Source organism: Myodes glareolus, chromosome 19, assembly GCF_982192425.1.
Source record: "Myodes glareolus chromosome 19, mMyoGla1.1, whole genome shotgun sequence".
NCBI lineage: Eukaryota > Metazoa > Chordata > Mammalia > Rodentia > Cricetidae > Myodes > Myodes glareolus.
This window is the reverse complement of record NC_142044.1, coordinates 61,933,378-61,952,261: the sequence shown is the minus strand read 5'-3', so window position 1 is coordinate 61,952,261 and position 18,884 is coordinate 61,933,378. Positions and strand designations below refer to the sequence as shown.

At 46.3% G+C, this 18,884-nt stretch overlaps 1 protein-coding gene, 1 long non-coding RNA gene and 1 pseudogene across 5 annotated transcripts in view; 2 read left to right on the top strand and 1 right to left on the bottom strand.

The window, feature by feature from the left end:
* Positions 1-18,036, top strand: part of Tuba1b (tubulin alpha 1b) — a 30,327-nt gene extending 12,291 nt beyond the window's left edge. The window contains exons 1-4 of one of the 2 annotated variants that reach the window (XM_087899258.1): positions 14,751-14,909; positions 16,293-16,515; positions 16,641-16,789; positions 16,884-18,036. In XM_087899258.1, the coding sequence (XP_087755384.1) occupies positions 14,907-14,909; positions 16,293-16,515; positions 16,641-16,789; positions 16,884-17,864 (1,356 nt within the window). In that variant the 5' untranslated portion in view covers positions 14,751-14,906 and the 3' untranslated portion in view covers positions 17,865-18,036. Of the gene's footprint in view, positions 1-14,750; positions 14,910-16,292; positions 16,516-16,640; positions 16,790-16,883 lie in introns of those variants that run through there. The other variant, XM_087899259.1, reaches the window with a different exon arrangement.
* On the top strand, positions 3,221-3,427 carry LOC125407163 (small nuclear ribonucleoprotein G pseudogene; annotated as a pseudogene).
* LOC125407245 (uncharacterized) lies at positions 7,474-14,639 on the bottom strand. 3 transcript variants are annotated; one of them, XR_014997944.2, is made up of 5 exons: positions 14,410-14,639; positions 14,007-14,088; positions 12,933-13,022; positions 12,074-12,163; positions 7,474-7,717 (listed from the first exon to the last, which is right to left on the bottom strand). It is a non-coding gene; the product is annotated as an uncharacterized LOC125407245 (long non-coding RNA). The 3 variants fall into 3 exon arrangements; XR_014997945.2 differs by lacking the exon at positions 14,007-14,088 and having other exon boundaries at positions 14,486-14,639; XR_007234150.3 differs by lacking the exon at positions 14,007-14,088 and having other exon boundaries at positions 14,410-14,638.
* Positions 18,037-18,884: the final 848 nt, after the last annotated feature.

Sequence of the window (18,884 nt, the reverse complement as noted above, 5' to 3'; positions counted from 1 at the left end):
AGAAAGGCATCCACAGTCACAAAGGATCCCCACCTTCTGGTGACTTACAGTCCTGTGACTTGAGAGACAGCCCAAATACCCTCACAAGACCTCGCAAGAGTATCCCAGAAAGACAGGACTGACCGCTATGTCATCACCAAGTTCCCCTGACCACTCAGCCATAGAGAAGACAGAAGGCAGCATGCTTGTGTTTATTGTGGATGTAAGGCCAGCAAACACCAGATCAAAGAAACTGCAAAATATCTGTGACACCAATGTGGCCAGAGTCTACACTCTGCTCAGGCCAATGGCCCCTGACTATGGTGCTTTGGATGTTGCCAACAATACTGAGATAATCTAAACCATAAACTAATAATAATAATAAATACAAAATTTAAAAAAAAAAGCCTTTAATCCCAGCATTTGGAAGGCAGAGGTGGCTCTCTATGACCCAAGTCTGGTTTACATAATGAGATGGTCTCAAAAACAAACAAACGAATAAACAAAGGCTGGAGAGATGGCTCATCCGTTAAGAGTACTTGTTGGGCCTGTAGAGGAACCAGGTTTGATTACCCACATGGTGGTTTAACTCCTGTTCTAGGGGGGTCTGATACCTTCTTATGACCTCCTTGACGACCAAGCACATACACTGCCCACATACATACATGCAGGCAAAACACTCATGCATATAAGACAAAAATAAATCTTTGATAACAAAGCAAGGTTGATGCAGGAGGTTGGCAAGCTGTCTCCGTGGGTAAAGGCCCTTACCTGCAAGTCTGATGACCTGAGTTCAATCTCTGGAACCCATGTAAAGGTGGAAGGAGAGAACCAGCTTCACAAATTATCCTCTGACCACATGTCCCCACACACAAACAGCATGTACACACACACACAATAATAAATTAGAAAAATAAAAATAAATAACTGAATAGAAAAAGAAAACAAGCAAACTAGAAAAGCAGAATCTATCCCTCTCTCTTTGAATCCAGACTACTTTGGAACATGGTGGCGCACGCCTTTAATTCCAGCACTCTGGAGGCAGAGGCAAGAGAATCTTTGTGAGTTGAGGCTAGACTGATATATATAGCAAGTTCTAGGCCAGTAAAAGTTACATATTGAGACACTGTGTCAAAATAAAGTAAAATCCACCTGCCTTTATGGTTGCTACTTTGTTTGCAGTTTCAGGGGCGGAGTCTCGGCTTCAGCAGCACCAACAAGCACAACACCCCTACCCGTCCCAATATGCCAACCAAAGTGACAAAGAATGTGAAAATCAGAGAAGAGACTTAATGGATGCATTGGGAAGAAGGAACAAACTTTTGGTTCAAATAGAGGAAGAACTGTTGGGCTATAAGCAAAAAGTATGATAATTAAGCAGTCTTGATGAAGGTGTGGCCCCATCTGTATCACCTTAGCTCCAGTCCAGGAGGGTGGTGGATAAACTGTTAATCTGCATCACTGTTTTTCACAAGATGATTATTTTTGCTCCAGAGTGCAGCTTACCCTTATAAGTAATTGCTCTCATCTGTGTAGAAGGGGAGCGGGGGTGGGGGTGGGGGGACTGTTATAATTCCCCTTGTGTTAGAACAGTTCTCAATCTCGAGGGAACTGGGATAGCCGCTAACCTGGCTCTCTTGGTTCCTTGGTGTAAGCAGAGACTGCTCATTTGTTTCCAGGCTTCCCAGACCCAAATAACCACACAGAAAGTATATTAATTACAACACTATTCGGCCAATGACTAAGGAATATTTCTAGCTAACTCTGACATCTTGAATTAACCCATTTCTATTAATCAGTGTATCGCCATGAGGCTGTAGTTTACCAGGTAAAGTTTTGGCGTCTGTCTCCTTCAGCAGCTACATGGTGTCTCTTTGACTCTGCCTACTCTCTCTCTATACTTCTGTTTGGTTTTTCTGCCTGGCTTTACTCTGCTAAGCCATTGGCTGAAACAGCTTTATTCATTATCCAATAAAAGCAACACATATACAGAGGGATCCCACATCACCTTTGACTGGTGATAAACTAGGCCACAAGGAGGGGACAGGTCACAGAGGCTGAAGCACAATAAGCAAATAAGAAAGTACTAATTACAGGAAGTAGAAACATAAAAAGATTTATTGTTCAATTTTGTATGATAAAAGTTTAGATTCAAGCTTGCCTGAGCAAGCTTACACGAGTTGCATGAACCAGGTATGACAGAGCCAGAGAAATGGCATTCGAGCCCCTTTGGAGCCCAGAGGACTGTGTGTGGGTCCCAGGCACGAAGACCGGAAGTTTACACGGTTCCTGCCCTGATTTCCCTGGATGACAGACTACAAGCGGTTGCCTTTGGTACCAGCATTTGTCACCGAAGTAGAAATGAAACAAGAGCAGCTGACTTATAGGAACACACGTGAAAGCTAGTAAAAGACAGGATCCGTTTCTTGCTCCCAGAAGATTGTATGGCCATGTGCGTCACAGCACCCACCACCGCAGAGCAAATGGTGAAACTAGGAAGAAGATGACAGGCGTCACCATCACCGATAAACAGTGGCTTTCAGGTTTTTCACGAGGAAGGAGGCTTTGAAATGAAAAATTAAAAAAAAAATTCAGATTCAGCCAGGTGTGGTGCTGCTGACACTCCCCTTTAATCCCAGCACGCAGGAGGCAGAGGCAGGCAAATCTCTGAGTTTGAGACCCATGCTCCCCAAAGAAAAGAAAGAAAGAGAGAGAGACCTAGCTGCTTTAGAGAGCATAAGATTCTAGTTTTATATCAGTGTCTGTCAGCACACACACACACACACACACAAAACAAAATGAAAACAGAGCTTCCACCTCAAAGTGAACAAGAGTTTATTCTGAAGCCAAATATGATCTATTATTGCACAGGAATATGGATTTAGGTTACCCCAAATACCACGTTCCAATCTGGTAACAGTATCGTCAAAGTTTTACAATAACACAACCAAAAAAGCCATAAATAGAGATTCATCCAGTCAGGTGGTGATAGTGCACACCTTTAATACCAGAACTTGGGAGGCAGAGGCAGGTGGATCTCTTATTTAGATGCCGGCTACAGAGTGAGTTCTAGAGCAGTCAAGGTTACACCAAGAATCCCTGTCTGGAGAACAAAAAAGAAGGAAAAAGAGAAGGAAGAAGTAGTCCCTATAATAAAAGTAGTGCTGACTGGGCCTGCCGTGTGTGTGTCTGTAAGGCCGCCGGCTCCTTTCTGTCTTGCTGAGCCAGCTGGAGAGTCACCATGAGCAAGGCCCACCCTCCCATACTGAAGAATGAAGTTAAATGGTGGCAGACATGTACAAGGAATACTTCGGGGCTTTGATCCTTTTATGAATCTTGTCACTGATGAGTGTATGGAGATGGTAACTAGTGGGCAACAGAATGACGTCGGCATGGTGATCATATGAGGAAAAGCGTCATCATATTAGAAGCCCTGGAAAGAGTCTAAATAATGGCTGCTCAACAGAAATTCACATCCTTCCCCAAAGAACTGTGCTTGGATGTAGAATTGGGCAATGTACATTTTCATTTAAAACAACAACAACAACAACAACAACAACATCTTTTTGCCAAATAAACTTTTGTGATACTCAAAAAAAAATAAAATAAAAGTGATCCCTACATCTGTATGGACCCATTCAATCGTCCCCAAGCATTTAGGACGACGTGTTACTAATGGCTTCGCTGCGAGGTATGTGACTCGCCCAAGCTGTAAGTGGGGTTTTAGAGCAGAAGCCTCGGCTCCAGCAGCTCTAACAAGTCAGGCTTGGTCACTCATCCCAAAGTAGCAATTAAGGTGGTGAACAAGGGTGTGAAGCAGAGCAGGAAGATTTCATCGCTCTTAGGGAAAGGAACACATAAAGGGGGCCATGGCTCCAAGTTCATCTTCAGGGTACTATAAAAGCTTTGCTTTAAACCGAGATCTGAGGCAGGAATAAAGATACATGCAGAACTAAGAGTCCTGGTCAGGTGTGGCCCTTGTCCCTCACTGTCTCAGCTCCGTTCCTACAAGACAATTGGTAAACTGCTAACCTGATCTTTTGTTGTTAATCTGTGAATCACGGGTTTCTATGAGATGATTGCTACCAGGAAGTAGCACTGCCCTCATCTGATCTGGCGGAGGGGGCTCATCTTCAACAGCTTTGTTCTTCCTGGAGCCCAGGGTGACTGCAGGTGTAGGACAACGACCATCCCTGTGCCCTCAGCCTTGAGTCTAACTTGAGCAAAAGCAGCTTCCAAGCGCTTGGTGCGCTTGACTTAGATGGCAGCAGAAGAGAATGTGTGCCAGATCCAGGTCAAGCCCCGAAGTCGCCTGGTGGCTTCATTTTCATTCTTTTAAAAGCAAGCCACCCTACAAAGAAGCTCCAGCTAGATTAACAATGGATAAAAGAACATGTGGAGAGAAAGAAAGGTCATGTGGAAAAGAAGCACCGTATCTCACCCAACAGAAAACAAAGCCCAAGCTGTCTGTCATTCTAGACCTCCCAGCCGGGTGCAGCTGCTGAGGAGGCCAGAGGACACCACGTGGAACCCAGAGAAATCAAACACTTTTTCTTGTTATAAATCATTGTTTGAAGTTGTAAGTTTTCGGGTGGTTGGTTACATACACAGACTAGGTAGCTGAAAAGGGCTTACACGCATGAGAAGAGACAATAAACACACTGATACCATAGGTTCTCCAAAAATTATTTCCACTAATCTAGATGGAAATTATTTAGAAAAGAACTCTTTAAAATGAAGTGCGCTCTCTCTCTCTCTCTCCCTTTGGTTTTTCAAGACAGGGTTTCTCTGTGTAGCCCTGGCTATCCCAAAACTCACTGTCTAGCCCAGGTTGAACTCAAACTCAGAAATCCATCTTCCTCTCCTGGGATTAAAGGCATGCAGTACCACCACCCAGCTTATATTAGTTTACGTTTTTGAACAATGCTTTATTTAATATTATATTTGTGTGTGCTTGTTTTAAGGGTTTTGCTTAGTTTCTGTTTTTTATTGGTATCAGGTCAGGGTGCAGAGGAAGATGCCTTTATTAATCCCAGCACTTGGGAGGCTGAGGCAGGTGGGTCTCTGAGTTAGAAGCCAGTCTGGTCTACATAGTAAGTTCCAAGACAGCCAAGGCTATAGATAGATATTGGCTCAAAAAAAATGTTGCAGCATGAATAATAAAAACCCAGAGATAGATATTGGGGTTCAACCTGAAGGTCAGACAAGCAAAACAGTCAGTCTCTGGCTCTTGCCTCTACCTCAGTCTGAAATGGTGATCCTGCCTCCAGGAATCTCTGTCCTGGACTAACTCTGTAGACCAGGCTGGTCTGGAACTCACAGAGATCCACTTACCTCTCTGTCCCGAGTGCTGAGATTAAAGGCATGCACCACCACTGCCTGGCTCTCCTCCCATTTTATATTCCTCTCCAGGGCTGGGATTTTCTTTCTTTTTCCTTTTTTTGGTTTTTCGAGACAGGGTTTCTCTGTAGCTTTGGAGCCTGTCATGGAACTAGTTCTTGTAGACCAGAATGGCCTCGAACTCACAGAGATTCGCCAGCCTCTGCCTCCCGAGTGCTGGAACTAAGGTGTACAATACTACTGATTGGTTGCTATGGTGTAACGCCTGCGCCTGTGTTACTCTCAGTACAGTCTGCGTGTCACTGTACCGTCTGCGAACTGGGCAAGGGCCTAGAGATTGAAAGAACACACAAAAGACCTGGGTCATTCCAAAGGAGACAGTCCAATGCCATTTATTCAAATTTAGGGAAAACCTTAAACACCTAGCGGCTGCACAATGGAATACTCCCAGGCAGGTGGGATATCACCACGCCCAAGGTGGAGTCAACAATGCCCTACAGCTGATCACCAGGTGTGGCAGAGGGAGCACAGGAATGAACAGGATGTTTTAGCTGGCTGACCAGAAACTGTCCTCAAGAAGAACCCCAAGAGCAGGGGTAGGGGTAGGACCCATGGGCCCTACACTATGGCAAACTAGTGTGGCTATGGGGATTAAAGTGTGCGTCATCACTGCCTGGTCTGCAAGACTGACCAGTGGGGCTGTTTTACTCTCTGATCTTCAGACAAGCTTTATTTGTTAAAATACAAATAAAATATAACTATACTATGCAGTTTTGGATGGCTAAGAATTATGTGACCAGCCTGGTTTTGAACTCATATCTATTCTCCTGCTTCTGCTTTCTCTGTGCTGACATGATAGAAATGAGCCACAGTGAACTATACACTGATGAATTTCAATTAACTACAAATAACAGAAACATACCCCCTCCCTCTCTCTCTCTCACACACACACACACACATACACGTCGGTAGTCTGGCAATGCAATGTCATAAAAATATCTTTTACAGTATAAGACTCAAACTTTGGTTGGATCTTACAACTAGAGTTAGTAACACACCTTGAGGTCACTTAAAACTTAAGTCTGACCCCCTGCTGTGAACTCAGCCTGTTTGCTTAACTGCCTTTAAGGAACAATGTTACAATCAAGTTTTCTTGCCTTGGACTTTCCATATGATCATTTTTTTACAACCTAAATCTTCAGTTATATGCTCTTCCCTGCTACTGATTCATGGATAATGCACGTGTGTGTGTGTGTGTGTGTGTGTGTGTGTGTGTGTGTGTGTTTTATAGTAATAAGTGCTGAAGACAGAAAATAGGCAGATGTAGCAGAAAATTTGTTTACACTGTAAAGATGTATCACTGTGATTGTGACTGATTTAATAAAGAGCTGAATGACCAATAGCTAGTCAGAAGAGAATAGGTGGGAACTGTGGGGAGAGAAACTGGAGGAGGAATCCAGGCACACAGAGGACACCAGGGAAACTTGGTACAAACTGACCGTGCAGAATGGAAAAAAGATAAAAAGCCACATGGCAAAACATAGATTAATATAAGCAGGTTAAGTTATAAGAGCTAACTGGGAACAAGCCTAAGCTAAAGGCCAGCTTTCATAATTAATTATAAGTCTCCTTGTCATTATTTCCAGGCTGGTGGTCCAAAGAAAGACTGACTACAAGCAGAAAGCAATTTTATTTATTGTTTTTGTTCCCACACAGAGTTTCTCTGTGTAGCTCTGGCTGTCCTGGAGCATGCTCTGTAGACCAGGCTGGCCCCACACTCAGGGATCCACATGTCTCTGACACCTGAGTACAGAGGTAAAGGTGTGCAACCCCCTCAACCTCCTAACCCTGGCTAGAAAGCAAACTTCACTAAACAAATACTCGCCATAAATGCTGAAGCAGCATATGGATACTGCTTGATAGCTAGCATTTATTATCTGGGTCAGTGATTTAATTCCTGTAACACTCTTAAAGGCTTCTGTGAAGAGCCCTTCATTCCTTTCCCATGTGATGTGATGTTGTCTGAGCAGGCCAATAAAAGAGGGAGTAAAGCCCTTTGTTAGGAACAAACACACATGGGCACACAGACACAGGGGCAGATCCCTGAATTAGCATTTCAGCAAGCACAGATTCAGTTTCATATGACAGATAAGGTGTTTTTTGTTTGTTTGTTTTGGTGGTTTTATTTTGTTTTGTTAATTAATTAATTAATTTTGTTTTTCAAGACAGGGTTTCTCTGTATAGCCTTGGCTGTTCTGAAACTCAATCTGTAGGCTGGTCTTGAACTTCCACAGATCCATCTGCCTCTGCCTCCCGAGTGCTGGGATTAAAGGTGTGGGTCACCACTGGCCAGCTGCATTAAGGTGTTTTGTCATCATGGCTGTCATTGCTCCACATTCTAGGCAAGAAAAAAGAGAGATATGTGTTAGAAACTTTTTTCCTTTTTGTTGTTGTTTTTTTTGAGACAGGATCTCATTACATAGCCCTAGTTGTCTTGGAACTTGCTGTTGTCTTGGAGCCAGACAGAACTATATCTGCCTCTGCCTCCCTCCTAAGTGCTGGCCACCCTACTTGGCTCTCAAAATTTTCTTTTTCTTTCTCTTTTTTTCCCCCTTCTTTCAGAGACAGGGTTTTTCTGTGTAACAGTTCTGACTGTCCTGGTACTCAATTTGTAGCTGAGGCTGGCCTTGAACTCAGAGATTCACCTGTCTCTGCCTCCTGAGTGATGGGATTTAAGGTGTGTGCCACCACAGCCATCCTCTCCCTTTCTTCTTACTTACTTCTGACTTTTCAGTTCTGTGTATGCATGTGTCTCTGTGTGGGTCTAGACACACGAGTACAGGTGCCTTGGAGGCCAGAGGCATTGGACCACATGGAGCTGGAGCTATTGGGCAATTGTGAGCCACACTCAGGTTTTCTTAACCACTGAGCCATCTCTCCAGCCCTATCATTATTTTTTAGGCAAGGTCTCTCACTGAACCTAGAATTCATAGATTCAGTTAGTATGGCTACTCAGAGAGCACTAGAGAGACTTCTCCCCCAGTTCCTGCTCCCACGCTGGGGCTTTCAGATGCATACTACCAGGTTCAGCTTCTATATGAGACTCTTAGAGCCTTATGCCTGCTGAGCCATTTCCAGGGTCAGTGCACTTTACTTGAAATACATACATACACACACACACACACACACATATATATATATATACTTTATTCTATGTGCATTGGTGTAAAGGTGTCAGATCCCCTGGAACTGGGGTTACAGACAGTTGTAAGCTGCCATGTGGGTGCTGGGAATTGAACCTGGGTCCTCTGGAAGAGCAGCCAGTACTCTTGACCACCGAGCCATCTCTCCAGTCCCTGAAATATATATTTTTTAAAACATTTATTTAGAGTCTGTGTGCAAGGGAACTCCAGGGAGCAGTTTTTGTGGGACTTCTGTACTTGTGTGTGTGTGCAAATGCTTCAGTCGTCAGTGTCTGGAGCTAGCAGAAGTAGCTCATGGCAGTCAGGAAGTGGAAGACACAAAGCCTATGTCCTACTATCCACTTCACAGACATGAAATTTCCTTCCACGAGTTCCTACCTCCTGAAAGTTCCACTACTACCCCATGCTGCACTGTTGGGGATCAAGCCTCCAGCACAGGTGCCTGGGGGACATTCAAGGTCTAAGCCACTGCAAGCATCTATGATGACCTTCTTCCCATTCTTCCAGTTGAGAGACAGGTACTCAGTGCTCATTCCCAGGGGTAAATTTAAAGCAGACCCTTCCTCTCCCAGCACTTGCCTTTCTAGCCCCCTTCAGACTTGAACCTGACTTTGACCAATGGGATATAAAAACAAGTCATGGGGGTGGAGTTTCTGATGTTTCCCCTCCCTGATGGTGATTGTTCCTGTAAAGGACTCATTTCACCCCCCCCCCTCCATTGATTTTGGTCACTATATTGCTTAGGCCGGTCCCAAACTTATTATCTCTCTGCTGTAGCCTTCTAGGAAACTGAGAATAAAAGTGTGTAACTGGTCCTCTCACTGGGCCAGGAAAGACTCGGCCTGACCTGAGTGGGGTAGTGGTGGTGCTGCTCTCTGGTTTGCATTATCTCTCCTGCTTCACCAATGGGTCATGATGCTGCGCTGAACGATTCTGGCAGCATAACAAGGAGGACATGCTTCCCCTTCTGTCAAAGAGAAGGGTTTTGGAGGGGAGAAGTCTGATTAAAAAAATATGCTTTTAATCCCAGCACTCAGGAGGCAGAGGCAGGGAGACCTCTGTGAGGCCAGCCTGGTCTACAAGAGTTAGTTCCAGGACAGGAACCAAAAGCTACAGAGAAACCCTGTCTCAAAAAAAAAAAATGCAGCTTGCATGTATTTGTTTATTCATTTGTGTGTTTTGTCTTTTGCCTGCATATCTGTTTGTGCACCATGTGCATGTCTGATACTCCTAGAGGTCAGAGGGCACCAGATCTCCTGGAACTAGAGTTGCAGATGGTGATGAACCACTATGTGAATGCTGGAAACTGAACCAGGATCCTCTGCAAGAGCAACAAGTGCTTTTGTTGTTGTTTTATTTTTCTGTTTTTCCAGACAGGGTTTCTCTGTGTAGGTTTGGAGCCTGTTCTGAAACTCGCTCTGTATGAGAGAAAAAGGAAGAAGAGAAGTGAAAGGAAGCAAGGGAGTCGGGGTGTTGGGTCATCTCGTAACCCCAGCTCTGGGACACACCCTTACAAAATGCACACATGAGCCGGGTGGTGGTGGCGCACACCTTTAATTCCAGCATTTGGGAGGCTGAGGCAGTTGGATCTCTGTGAGTTCCAGATCAGCTTGGTCTACAAGAGCTAGTTCTGGGACAGGCTCCAAAACTACAGAGAAACTCTGCCTCGAAAAAACCAAACCAAACCAAAACAAGCCAAAACAAAAAAAACCCAAAATACACACATGTATCAACAGTATAAGCTTGTTGTTTATATGAAGCAATGGGTGAAGACTTCACCAAATCTGAATAAAGTAACAACTTAATATGAACTAGAATTCTTTCTGTTATATTTACCCTTTTAAAAAAAAGATTTATGTATTATGTACACAGTGTTCAGTCTCCATGTATGCCTGCAGGCCAGAAGAGGGCACCATATCTCATTACAGATGGTTGTCAGCCACCATGTGGTTGGTTGCTGGGAATTGAACTCAGGACCTCCTGTACTGAGGAGGTCAGGAGTGCTCTTAACCTCTGAGCCACCTCTCCAGCCCCTATACCACCACTTTTGAGGAAGGAGAAAAGACAGGAAAAGGTTAAAGGGATATAGGAAAGAATTTTTCATCCTTTCCGACATGAACCTAAAGTCTCTATATGACTAACTGGAGACTGCCCTAGACAGAAACTTTTCTCACTCGTTTTATGTTGTTTTGTGTGCATGCATGTCTATGTGATGGTGTTGGATCCCCTGGAACTAGAGTTACAGACAGTTGTAAGCTGCTATGTGGGTGCTGGGAATCGAATCTGGGTCCTCTAGAAGAGCAGCCAGTGCTCTTAACTGCGGAGTCGTCTCTCCAGCCTCCCTACATAGCAACTTTACACAGAAATTATATTCCCTTCCTAAAAACATAATGAAAAACATATTAAGACAGACAAAAAAGGGGCTTGGAGGTTAAGAGCACTGGCTGCTCTTCCAGAAGTCCTGAGTTAAAATCACAGCCACCACATGGTGGCTCACAACCATCCATAATGAGATCTGGTGCCCTCTTCTGGCCTGCAAGCACACATACAGACAGAATACTATACACATAATAAATAAACCTTTGAAAAAAAAGATAGACAAAGAATCCTGCTCATGCTCAGGACCACAGATAACGACAGGAGTAAGGCACGCCGGAACTGCAGAGCCTCGGGGGCATGGGGTACGGTCCAAAGTCTGAGTGTCGATTGTGTATGCAGAAAATGTCCAACACAGCTTCTTCTACCATGATATTTATGTCCTAAAGACTGCTCCCTCCAGATACTGCTCCTATGAGATTAGCTAAGCTTGTCTCCTTGATCCAGCTGTACAGCATAGACCCTGCCCCTTGTCACCTGTACGTAATAACTCAAATACTCTGTTCATCTCCAGAGTGCTGCGGTTTCTCTAGCTAAGAGCCTACACCATCCAGTCACAGCTTTCTATGTATGTCTTTGCCCCAGTCAGGTCTGTCCCTGGAGCTATGTTGGATGTGGCACAGCAGGATGATCAGCCATCTGCCAAACCTAACAGCACCTGCTGCCAATCCTAACTTGAGCTGGATCCTGGGCACTACAAGGTAGAAGAGACAGTAGATTCCTGCAAATCTCCACAGTTCTGTGGCACACACCACACATACAAATAAATATAATAAAAAGTTGTTTAAAAAGCTTGCCTTTGCTGGGTGGTGGTGGTGCACGCCTTTAATCCCAGCACTAGAGAGGCAGAGGCACGCAGCAGATCTCTGTGAGTTCGAGGCCAGCCTGGTCTATAAGAGCTAGTTCCAGGTTAGCCAGGACTGTTACACAGAGAAACTCTGTCTCAAAAACAAAAACAAAAACTTACCAGGCTGGAGAGATGGCTCAGAGGTTAAGAGCACTGACTGCTCTTCCAGAGGTCCTGAGTTCAATTCCCAGAAATCACATGGTGGCTCACAACCATCTATAATGAGATCTGGTGCCCTCTTCTGGCATGCAGGCAGACATGGAAGGAATGTTGTATACATAATAAATAAATAAATCTTTAAAAAAATGTTAAAAAAAAAACAACTTACCTTTGAGCTGGGTGCAGTGTATGCCTTTAATCCCAGTACTTGTGAGTTCGAGGCCAGTTAGCCAGTTAGGGCTACACAGAAAAACCCGATCTCGAAAAAAAGAACAAAACAACAAAAAGTTTGACTTGGTTAAGATAGTTCAGAGGGTCAAACATTTCCTTCATAAACCTGAAGACCTGAATTTGCTTCCTGGGACACACAGAAACCTGGAAAGAGAGAACTGTTTCCCCAAAGTTGTCCTCCATCTGCCACACATGCACTGTGATATCTGCACATGCCCTACCTGTTGTAGAATATTACTTCAGCTATGAGAAGGTGTGGTACATTTCCGTTACAGACTATTACTTCAACTATGTAAAGGTGTAGTACAGTTGTTTCCACTACATTTGTTTAATTATATAAAGATAGCTTGTTAATTTACTTTTCCTGGATAAGGCACCTGATTGGTCTAATAAATAGGTAGAAGGCCAATAGCTAGGCAGTAGAGGGAAAGGCAGAGAGAATAAGTAGGAAAAGAGAGGAGATGAGAGGAGAACAAGAGAAAAGAGAACGAGGGTGAAAGGGGGACACCCAGGGTCAGCTAGGCAGTCGGCAGACGACACAGTAGAACATACAGAATGAGGAAAAGGTAAAAATCCCCTCCCTGAGGCAAAACGTAGATGAAGAGAAACAAGTTAAATTAAATTACAAGAGCAAGGGATATAAGCATACACTAAGGCCAAGCAATTGTAACTAATAAGTCTCCCTGTCATATATTTGGGAGCTGGTTGATGGCCCAAAAGAAAGCCTACCATTCTGACCCCATAGTTAAATTTAAAAAAAGTTTCCAAACAAGGTAGCAGATGCAGATTCTCAGTACCTGGGAAGCAGAGGAGGCAGATCTGTGAATTTGAGGCCAGCCTGGTCTACATGGCTAGTTACAGGAGAGTTAGCACAACATAGTGAGACCCTGTTGAGAGAATGAGAGAGAGAGAAAGAAAGAGAGAGATCAGTAACCACTATCCACACTTCCCAGATAGGATTTCTCTGTGTAGCTCTGGTTGTCCTGGAACTCGCTCTGTAGACCAGGTTGGCTGCGGACTCATCTGCCTGCTTCTGCCTCCCAAATTCTGGGATTAAAGGTGTGCGCCATCACACCTGGCCAAACACCCTTCTTTCTACAAGGAAATGAGATAATGAGATCATATTTTCTTCTCCCTTAACTTTAGTTACATATTACATTTTATTTATTTTAGTGTATGTATATGGCTGTGTACATGGGCACATAAGTGAGCACACGTGTGTATGAGCATGTATGTGATCAATTTTCAGAGTTTTTTGGTTTTGTTCTAAATTTATCCCATTTATTTATGTGTGGGTGTATTTTTGTGTCCACCTTGTTTGTTTTTGATATATATGGCTTCACTAACCTGGGATTAGCCCAGAAAGGTCATTCTGGGTAGCCACTAAACCTCACGGGCCTGCCCAGATTACCTCTTTGAAACACTGTAACTTCAAGAGTCCCCCTCTCCCTCCCCGCCCCCATGACCTACACAGTAGCTGCGGCTGAAGCACTTCCGGGCCTTCGTTTTCTAACACTAGGCACCTCACCTCAAGTGTTTGCTCTTTCTCCTGATAACTAACTAGCTGAGGCATTCCTTCACTGGGACTCTTGGAATCTGCTCAGCCGCACTATGTCAAGAATCCCGGGGCACCTGACTAGGAGGCGCCTGAGGCTCTGAAAGGGGGAGTCTCACACTGAGCAGCCTGCACAGGATCTGTGTTCCCGGCCACCACTGCCAGGAAGACATTTTGAATAGTTTGGTAATTGCAATCCGTTCAGTGAGGCCATTTTAAAGCCACATGCTAGCCCTTGTACCGTTAACGTTATGGATTCCTAAGGTCAGTAGTAATTTATGGCCCCGGAATAAAAGGGGAGTTTATTGGTTATAACCTGGTCATCACGGAGCTCAACACAACGTCACGCGGTCCTTTCAGAACACTTGCACGGCACGAGAAACCTTGTTTCCTAGATTCTTCAGTGAGACATTTTGCTTTTAGTTTCTCCTCACTTCAATTCTAGTTACCATTTCATACTTTTAAAATCTTTTGAAAGACGCCTTACTTAGGGTTATTCCATCAAGCTGGTAGCTTAAGGCTAAAATGGGGCCTAGTCAAACTTATTTTAACATTTGGATGATTCAAGTTGCGTCCAGCACTTGCTTGGTACCTTTAGTTTTGAGAGTGAGCCATTACAACATATCCAGTACAGCTACTGGGCTTTAAAAAGGGCTTTCACAGTAGCCGGTAAGGAGGGAATGCACAGACGTTAAAGCAAGGAGAAAAGCAAAACTCACACATCAAGTGTGGTCACAAGAATAGAATCAGCTGGGCTATCCGGACCACACGTTTCTGCATTTTAGGATGCTTCACCTTGAAAACCGGGTACCTCGCAAGTCCCCGGGTTCGCCCAGATTGCACCAATTGCCCCAAGCTCCCACAACCGTTCGTCTGGGGCAGGGCCCGCTCGCATCCCGCAATGCAGCGGCGCGCCCAGTCTGCAGCACCCGCGCGCGCCCAGGCGGCGGGCCCGCCCCCGCGGGTCCACGCAGGGAGGGGACGGCGAGCCAAGCCCGCCTCTGCGGCGGTCAGGCCGGGCGCCCAATGGACGCGGCCCGCCGGGGGAGGGACCGTGGTCACCCGGCCGCGCCCGCCCCTCCCCGGCTGCTACTTAAGAAGCTCCGGAGCCGCCTCCTCCGCCTCATTGCGTTACTTACCTCGACTCTTAGCTGTCGGGAACGGTAACCGGGACCCGCTGTCCGCTGTCACCCTCGCCTTCTAACCTGTAGCTACCATGGTGAGCGCATCGGTGTGGGGTGGAGAGGAGAGGAGAGGAGAGGGGCGGCTCTCTGGGGCCTGCGGCCAGGGCGTGTGCGAACGGGAGAGCTTGGGGCCCTGACTGCTGGGGGCGGTCGGGGTCTCGGGGAAAAGGGGCTCTCCCGGGTCGCCCTAGGCGAGCGTGAGAGCGTGGTGCTCTGGCTGCCGGGGTCTTGAGGAGAATGGGGACTCCTTGGGTGAGAGTGGGGCTCTGGCTGCCGGAGTCTCAGGGAGAAGGGGGTCTCCCTGGGTGAGCGTGAGAGCGTGGGGCTCCGGCTGCTGGGGTTTGGGGAGAAGGGGCTCTCCAGGGTCTCCCTGAGCGAGCTAGAGACCGCCGTGGTCTGGGGGAGTAGGGGCTCTCCCGGGTGCCCCTTGATTTCCGTCTGCATCCATCCATATCTTGCACAAGACCTACAGCATGGCGCTTTAAGACTACAGTCTTCCCGCGCCCGCCCTTCCCCCATCCCTCCCTTGCTTTCTGCTTTCCGGGAGCGCGCACACAGCCTTTTCCCCGCCCTCACTTCCTCTTTAGTGCGGAAAAGGCGGGGGCGGGGAGACAAAGACGCATGCGCGACCGTTACATTCCCGCCTGAGAAAGGCGGGAACAGCCTCTGCAGTTTGCGCGTGCGCGCTGAGGCACTGCGGGTTTAGGGTGTGTCTCCTGTTGGGCCTTGTATTTTTTTGGGGGGCGGGGGGGGGGGGCGACTGAGAGTCAAACCCAGGGTGTCGCGTTCTAGGCCAGCCCTCTACTAACGAGCTACAACCTCAGCCTCGACCTTCCTTTTACTTTTAGTGAAGGCAATAAAGGATAAGGGGAAGATTTCCTCAACTGTGTTCCAGAATATGTAACTTACCAACCGCATGGATTCCCAGCTGTCTTGTGTGGGACCAGGTGGTGACATTGACTGGTTTTTGAGGGAAATAGAAATTGGATCTGGGCAGTTTATAATCCCCTGCTGAACCCGGGCAGGTGCAGATGAGCTGAGCTCAATGCCTACAAATAGAGAAAGTGAAACTCGATCCGGGTGCCTCAGGGTCGATGCTGCCCATTATCATTCAACAGAGCCCTGCCCCTTGTCTCTGCAGTGAGATGGCTCTCCTCACTGTCCAAGTCACGTCCTTCCTTTGCTTAGAATGGTCTGGAAATCAGAACACAAATCAAAAGTAGAATTTGAGGGAAGTGGGTAGGTGAAGGGCCTTGGTTTTCAAAGAAGGAAGTATGACTAAGTACTCCTAGGTGTGAAAAGCCTAAGTTAGTTATTCTTTTTGTTTTAAGAAATGGGAGTTTTAAGGATTTGTCGCATTGGGCACTGAAAACTCTGACTGCTTGTTGGCATTTACTATTTTTTTCCTCTTTCCACAGCGTGAGTGCATCTCCATCCACGTCGGCCAGGCTGGTGTCCAGATCGGCAATGCCTGCTGGGAACTCTACTGCCTGGAACATGGCATCCAGCCTGACGGCCAGATGCCAAGTGACAAGACCATTGGGGGAGGAGATGACTCCTTCAACACCTTCTTCAGTGAGACAGGCGCTGGCAAGCATGTGCCCCGGGCAGTGTTTGTAGACCTGGAACCCACGGTTATTGGTAAGTGGACCAGGGGCTTCCGTGGGGCATTCTGCCCTGGTCACATCCTCAGACCTCTCTTCAGACACTGAAGGATGAATGAGCTGGTGTTGGTGGTGGGTGGCTGACTTGTGCTCCTTTTCCAGATGAAGTTCGCACTGGTACCTACCGCCAGCTCTTCCACCCTGAGCAGCTCATCACAGGCAAGGAAGATGCCGCCAATAACTATGCCCGTGGCCACTACACCATTGGCAAGGAGATCATTGACCTCGTCTTGGACAGAATTCGCAAGCTGGTAAATACCACAGATGGACACATTTAAGATGCAGTGAGAGGGTTGTGGTGTTGGGTGTGCCAGCCAATTCAATATCTTTTCTTTTGTTCTACAGGCCGACCAGTGCACAGGTCTTCAGGGCTTCTTGGTTTTCCACAGCTTTGGCGGGGGAACTGGCTCTGGGTTCACCTCCCTGCTGATGGAGAGGCTCTCTGTTGATTACGGAAAGAAGTCCAAGCTGGAGTTCTCCATCTACCCAGCCCCCCAGGTTTCCACCGCTGTGGTTGAGCCCTACAACTCCATCCTCACCACCCACACCACCCTGGAGCACTCTGATTGTGCCTTCATGGTAGACAACGAGGCCATCTATGACATCTGTCGTAGAAACCTCGACATTGAGCGCCCCACCTACACTAACCTTAACCGCCTCATTAGCCAGATCGTGTCCTCCATCACTGCTTCCCTCAGATTTGATGGAGCCCTGAATGTTGACCTGACAGAATTCCAGACCAACCTGGTGCCCTACCCTCGCATCCACTTCCCTCTGGCCACATATGCCCCTGTCATCTCTGCTGAGAAAGCCTACCATGAGCAGCTTTCTGTAGCAGAGATCACCAATGCCTGCTTTGAGCCAGCCAACCAGATGGTGAAATGTGACCCTCGCCATGGTAAATACATGGCTTGCTGCCTGCTGTACCGTGGTGATGTGGTTCCCAAAGATGTCAATGCTGCCATTGCCACCATCAAGACCAAGCGCAGCATCCAGTTTGTGGACTGGTGCCCTACTGGCTTCAAGGTTGGCATTAATTACCAGCCTCCCACTGTGGTACCTGGTGGAGACCTGGCCAAGGTCCAGAGAGCTGTGTGCATGCTGAGCAACACCACAGCCATCGCTGAGGCCTGGGCTCGCCTAGATCACAAGTTTGATCTGATGTATGCCAAGCGTGCCTTTGTGCACTGGTATGTGGGTGAGGGTATGGAGGAGGGAGAGTTCTCTGAGGCCCGTGAAGACATGGCTGCCCTAGAGAAGGATTATGAGGAGGTTGGTGTGGATTCAGTTGAAGGAGAGGGTGAGGAAGAAGGGGAGGAGTACTAATCTGTTCTTTCAGCCCCTGGATCATGTCAAACTCCCAGAATGTCAGCTTCAACGTTAGCCGACAGTCATTGATGCTTTCGTGTTAACATTGTTCTGTGATCATGTCTTTTCCATGTGCCCCTGTATGGTTTATTTCCATCATGTCTCAAAGTAAAAGCTTTAAGAAAAATTGTTTCTGTATGCTTTTTTTTGTTTGGGATAATTCTCCTGTATCCCAGACTAACCTTTACCTGACCCTTCAGTCTTGATGCCCTGGATAATAAAAGGTGATTCTTGTGTGGTAGAGGAGCACTTAGACAGGAATGAGCAGTTTTCCCTAATTTAAAGCTGTCTTGATTATAATTCATCAAATGATTGAGGCTATTTTGATAATTATTTAATAATTATACTGAGGATGCAAAACCAATCAGGTCATTGGAGTTACAGGCCAGCCTGGGTTACATAGGGCTGGGAGGCTCTGTGTATGTATGGCCTGGGAATGTTTTAGGGTGCTATGGCAGCAAACAAAAACCCAGACACTAGAGACCTTTTGCCAAATCTTAAGACAGGAAGGGCAAGTTCTTTTCCTCATATTCCCCATACTCCTGTCTCCACCTCCTCAGTTTAAAGATTTGCGACTCCCGAACACTAGGATTAAAGAAGTGAACCACCACTACCTGGACCTGTTTCTGGATCGATCTTGTGCAGCCCAAGGTAGCCTCGAACTCAACAGAGATCTGCTATCTCCTGAGACCTGGGATTAAAGGTGTGGCCATCACTGCCTGGCTTCCAGTGGCTTAGCTTTGTACTCTGGTCTTCAGGCAAGTTTTATTATTAAAATGCAAATATCACTATTCAATGCTCAGTGCCAAAGTCTACAGAGGTAGAATTTAACTGCTCATTTCCTACTAAGAAAGAAACCAAAGAAGAATACAGAGTCCACTTTGACTGTTAAGGATTGCATTGCAGGAAGTGGGAACAATTGTTAAACGTTAGAAGGATTCAGTTTGCACCACTAAGCATGAGGATGATAGGTGCTTG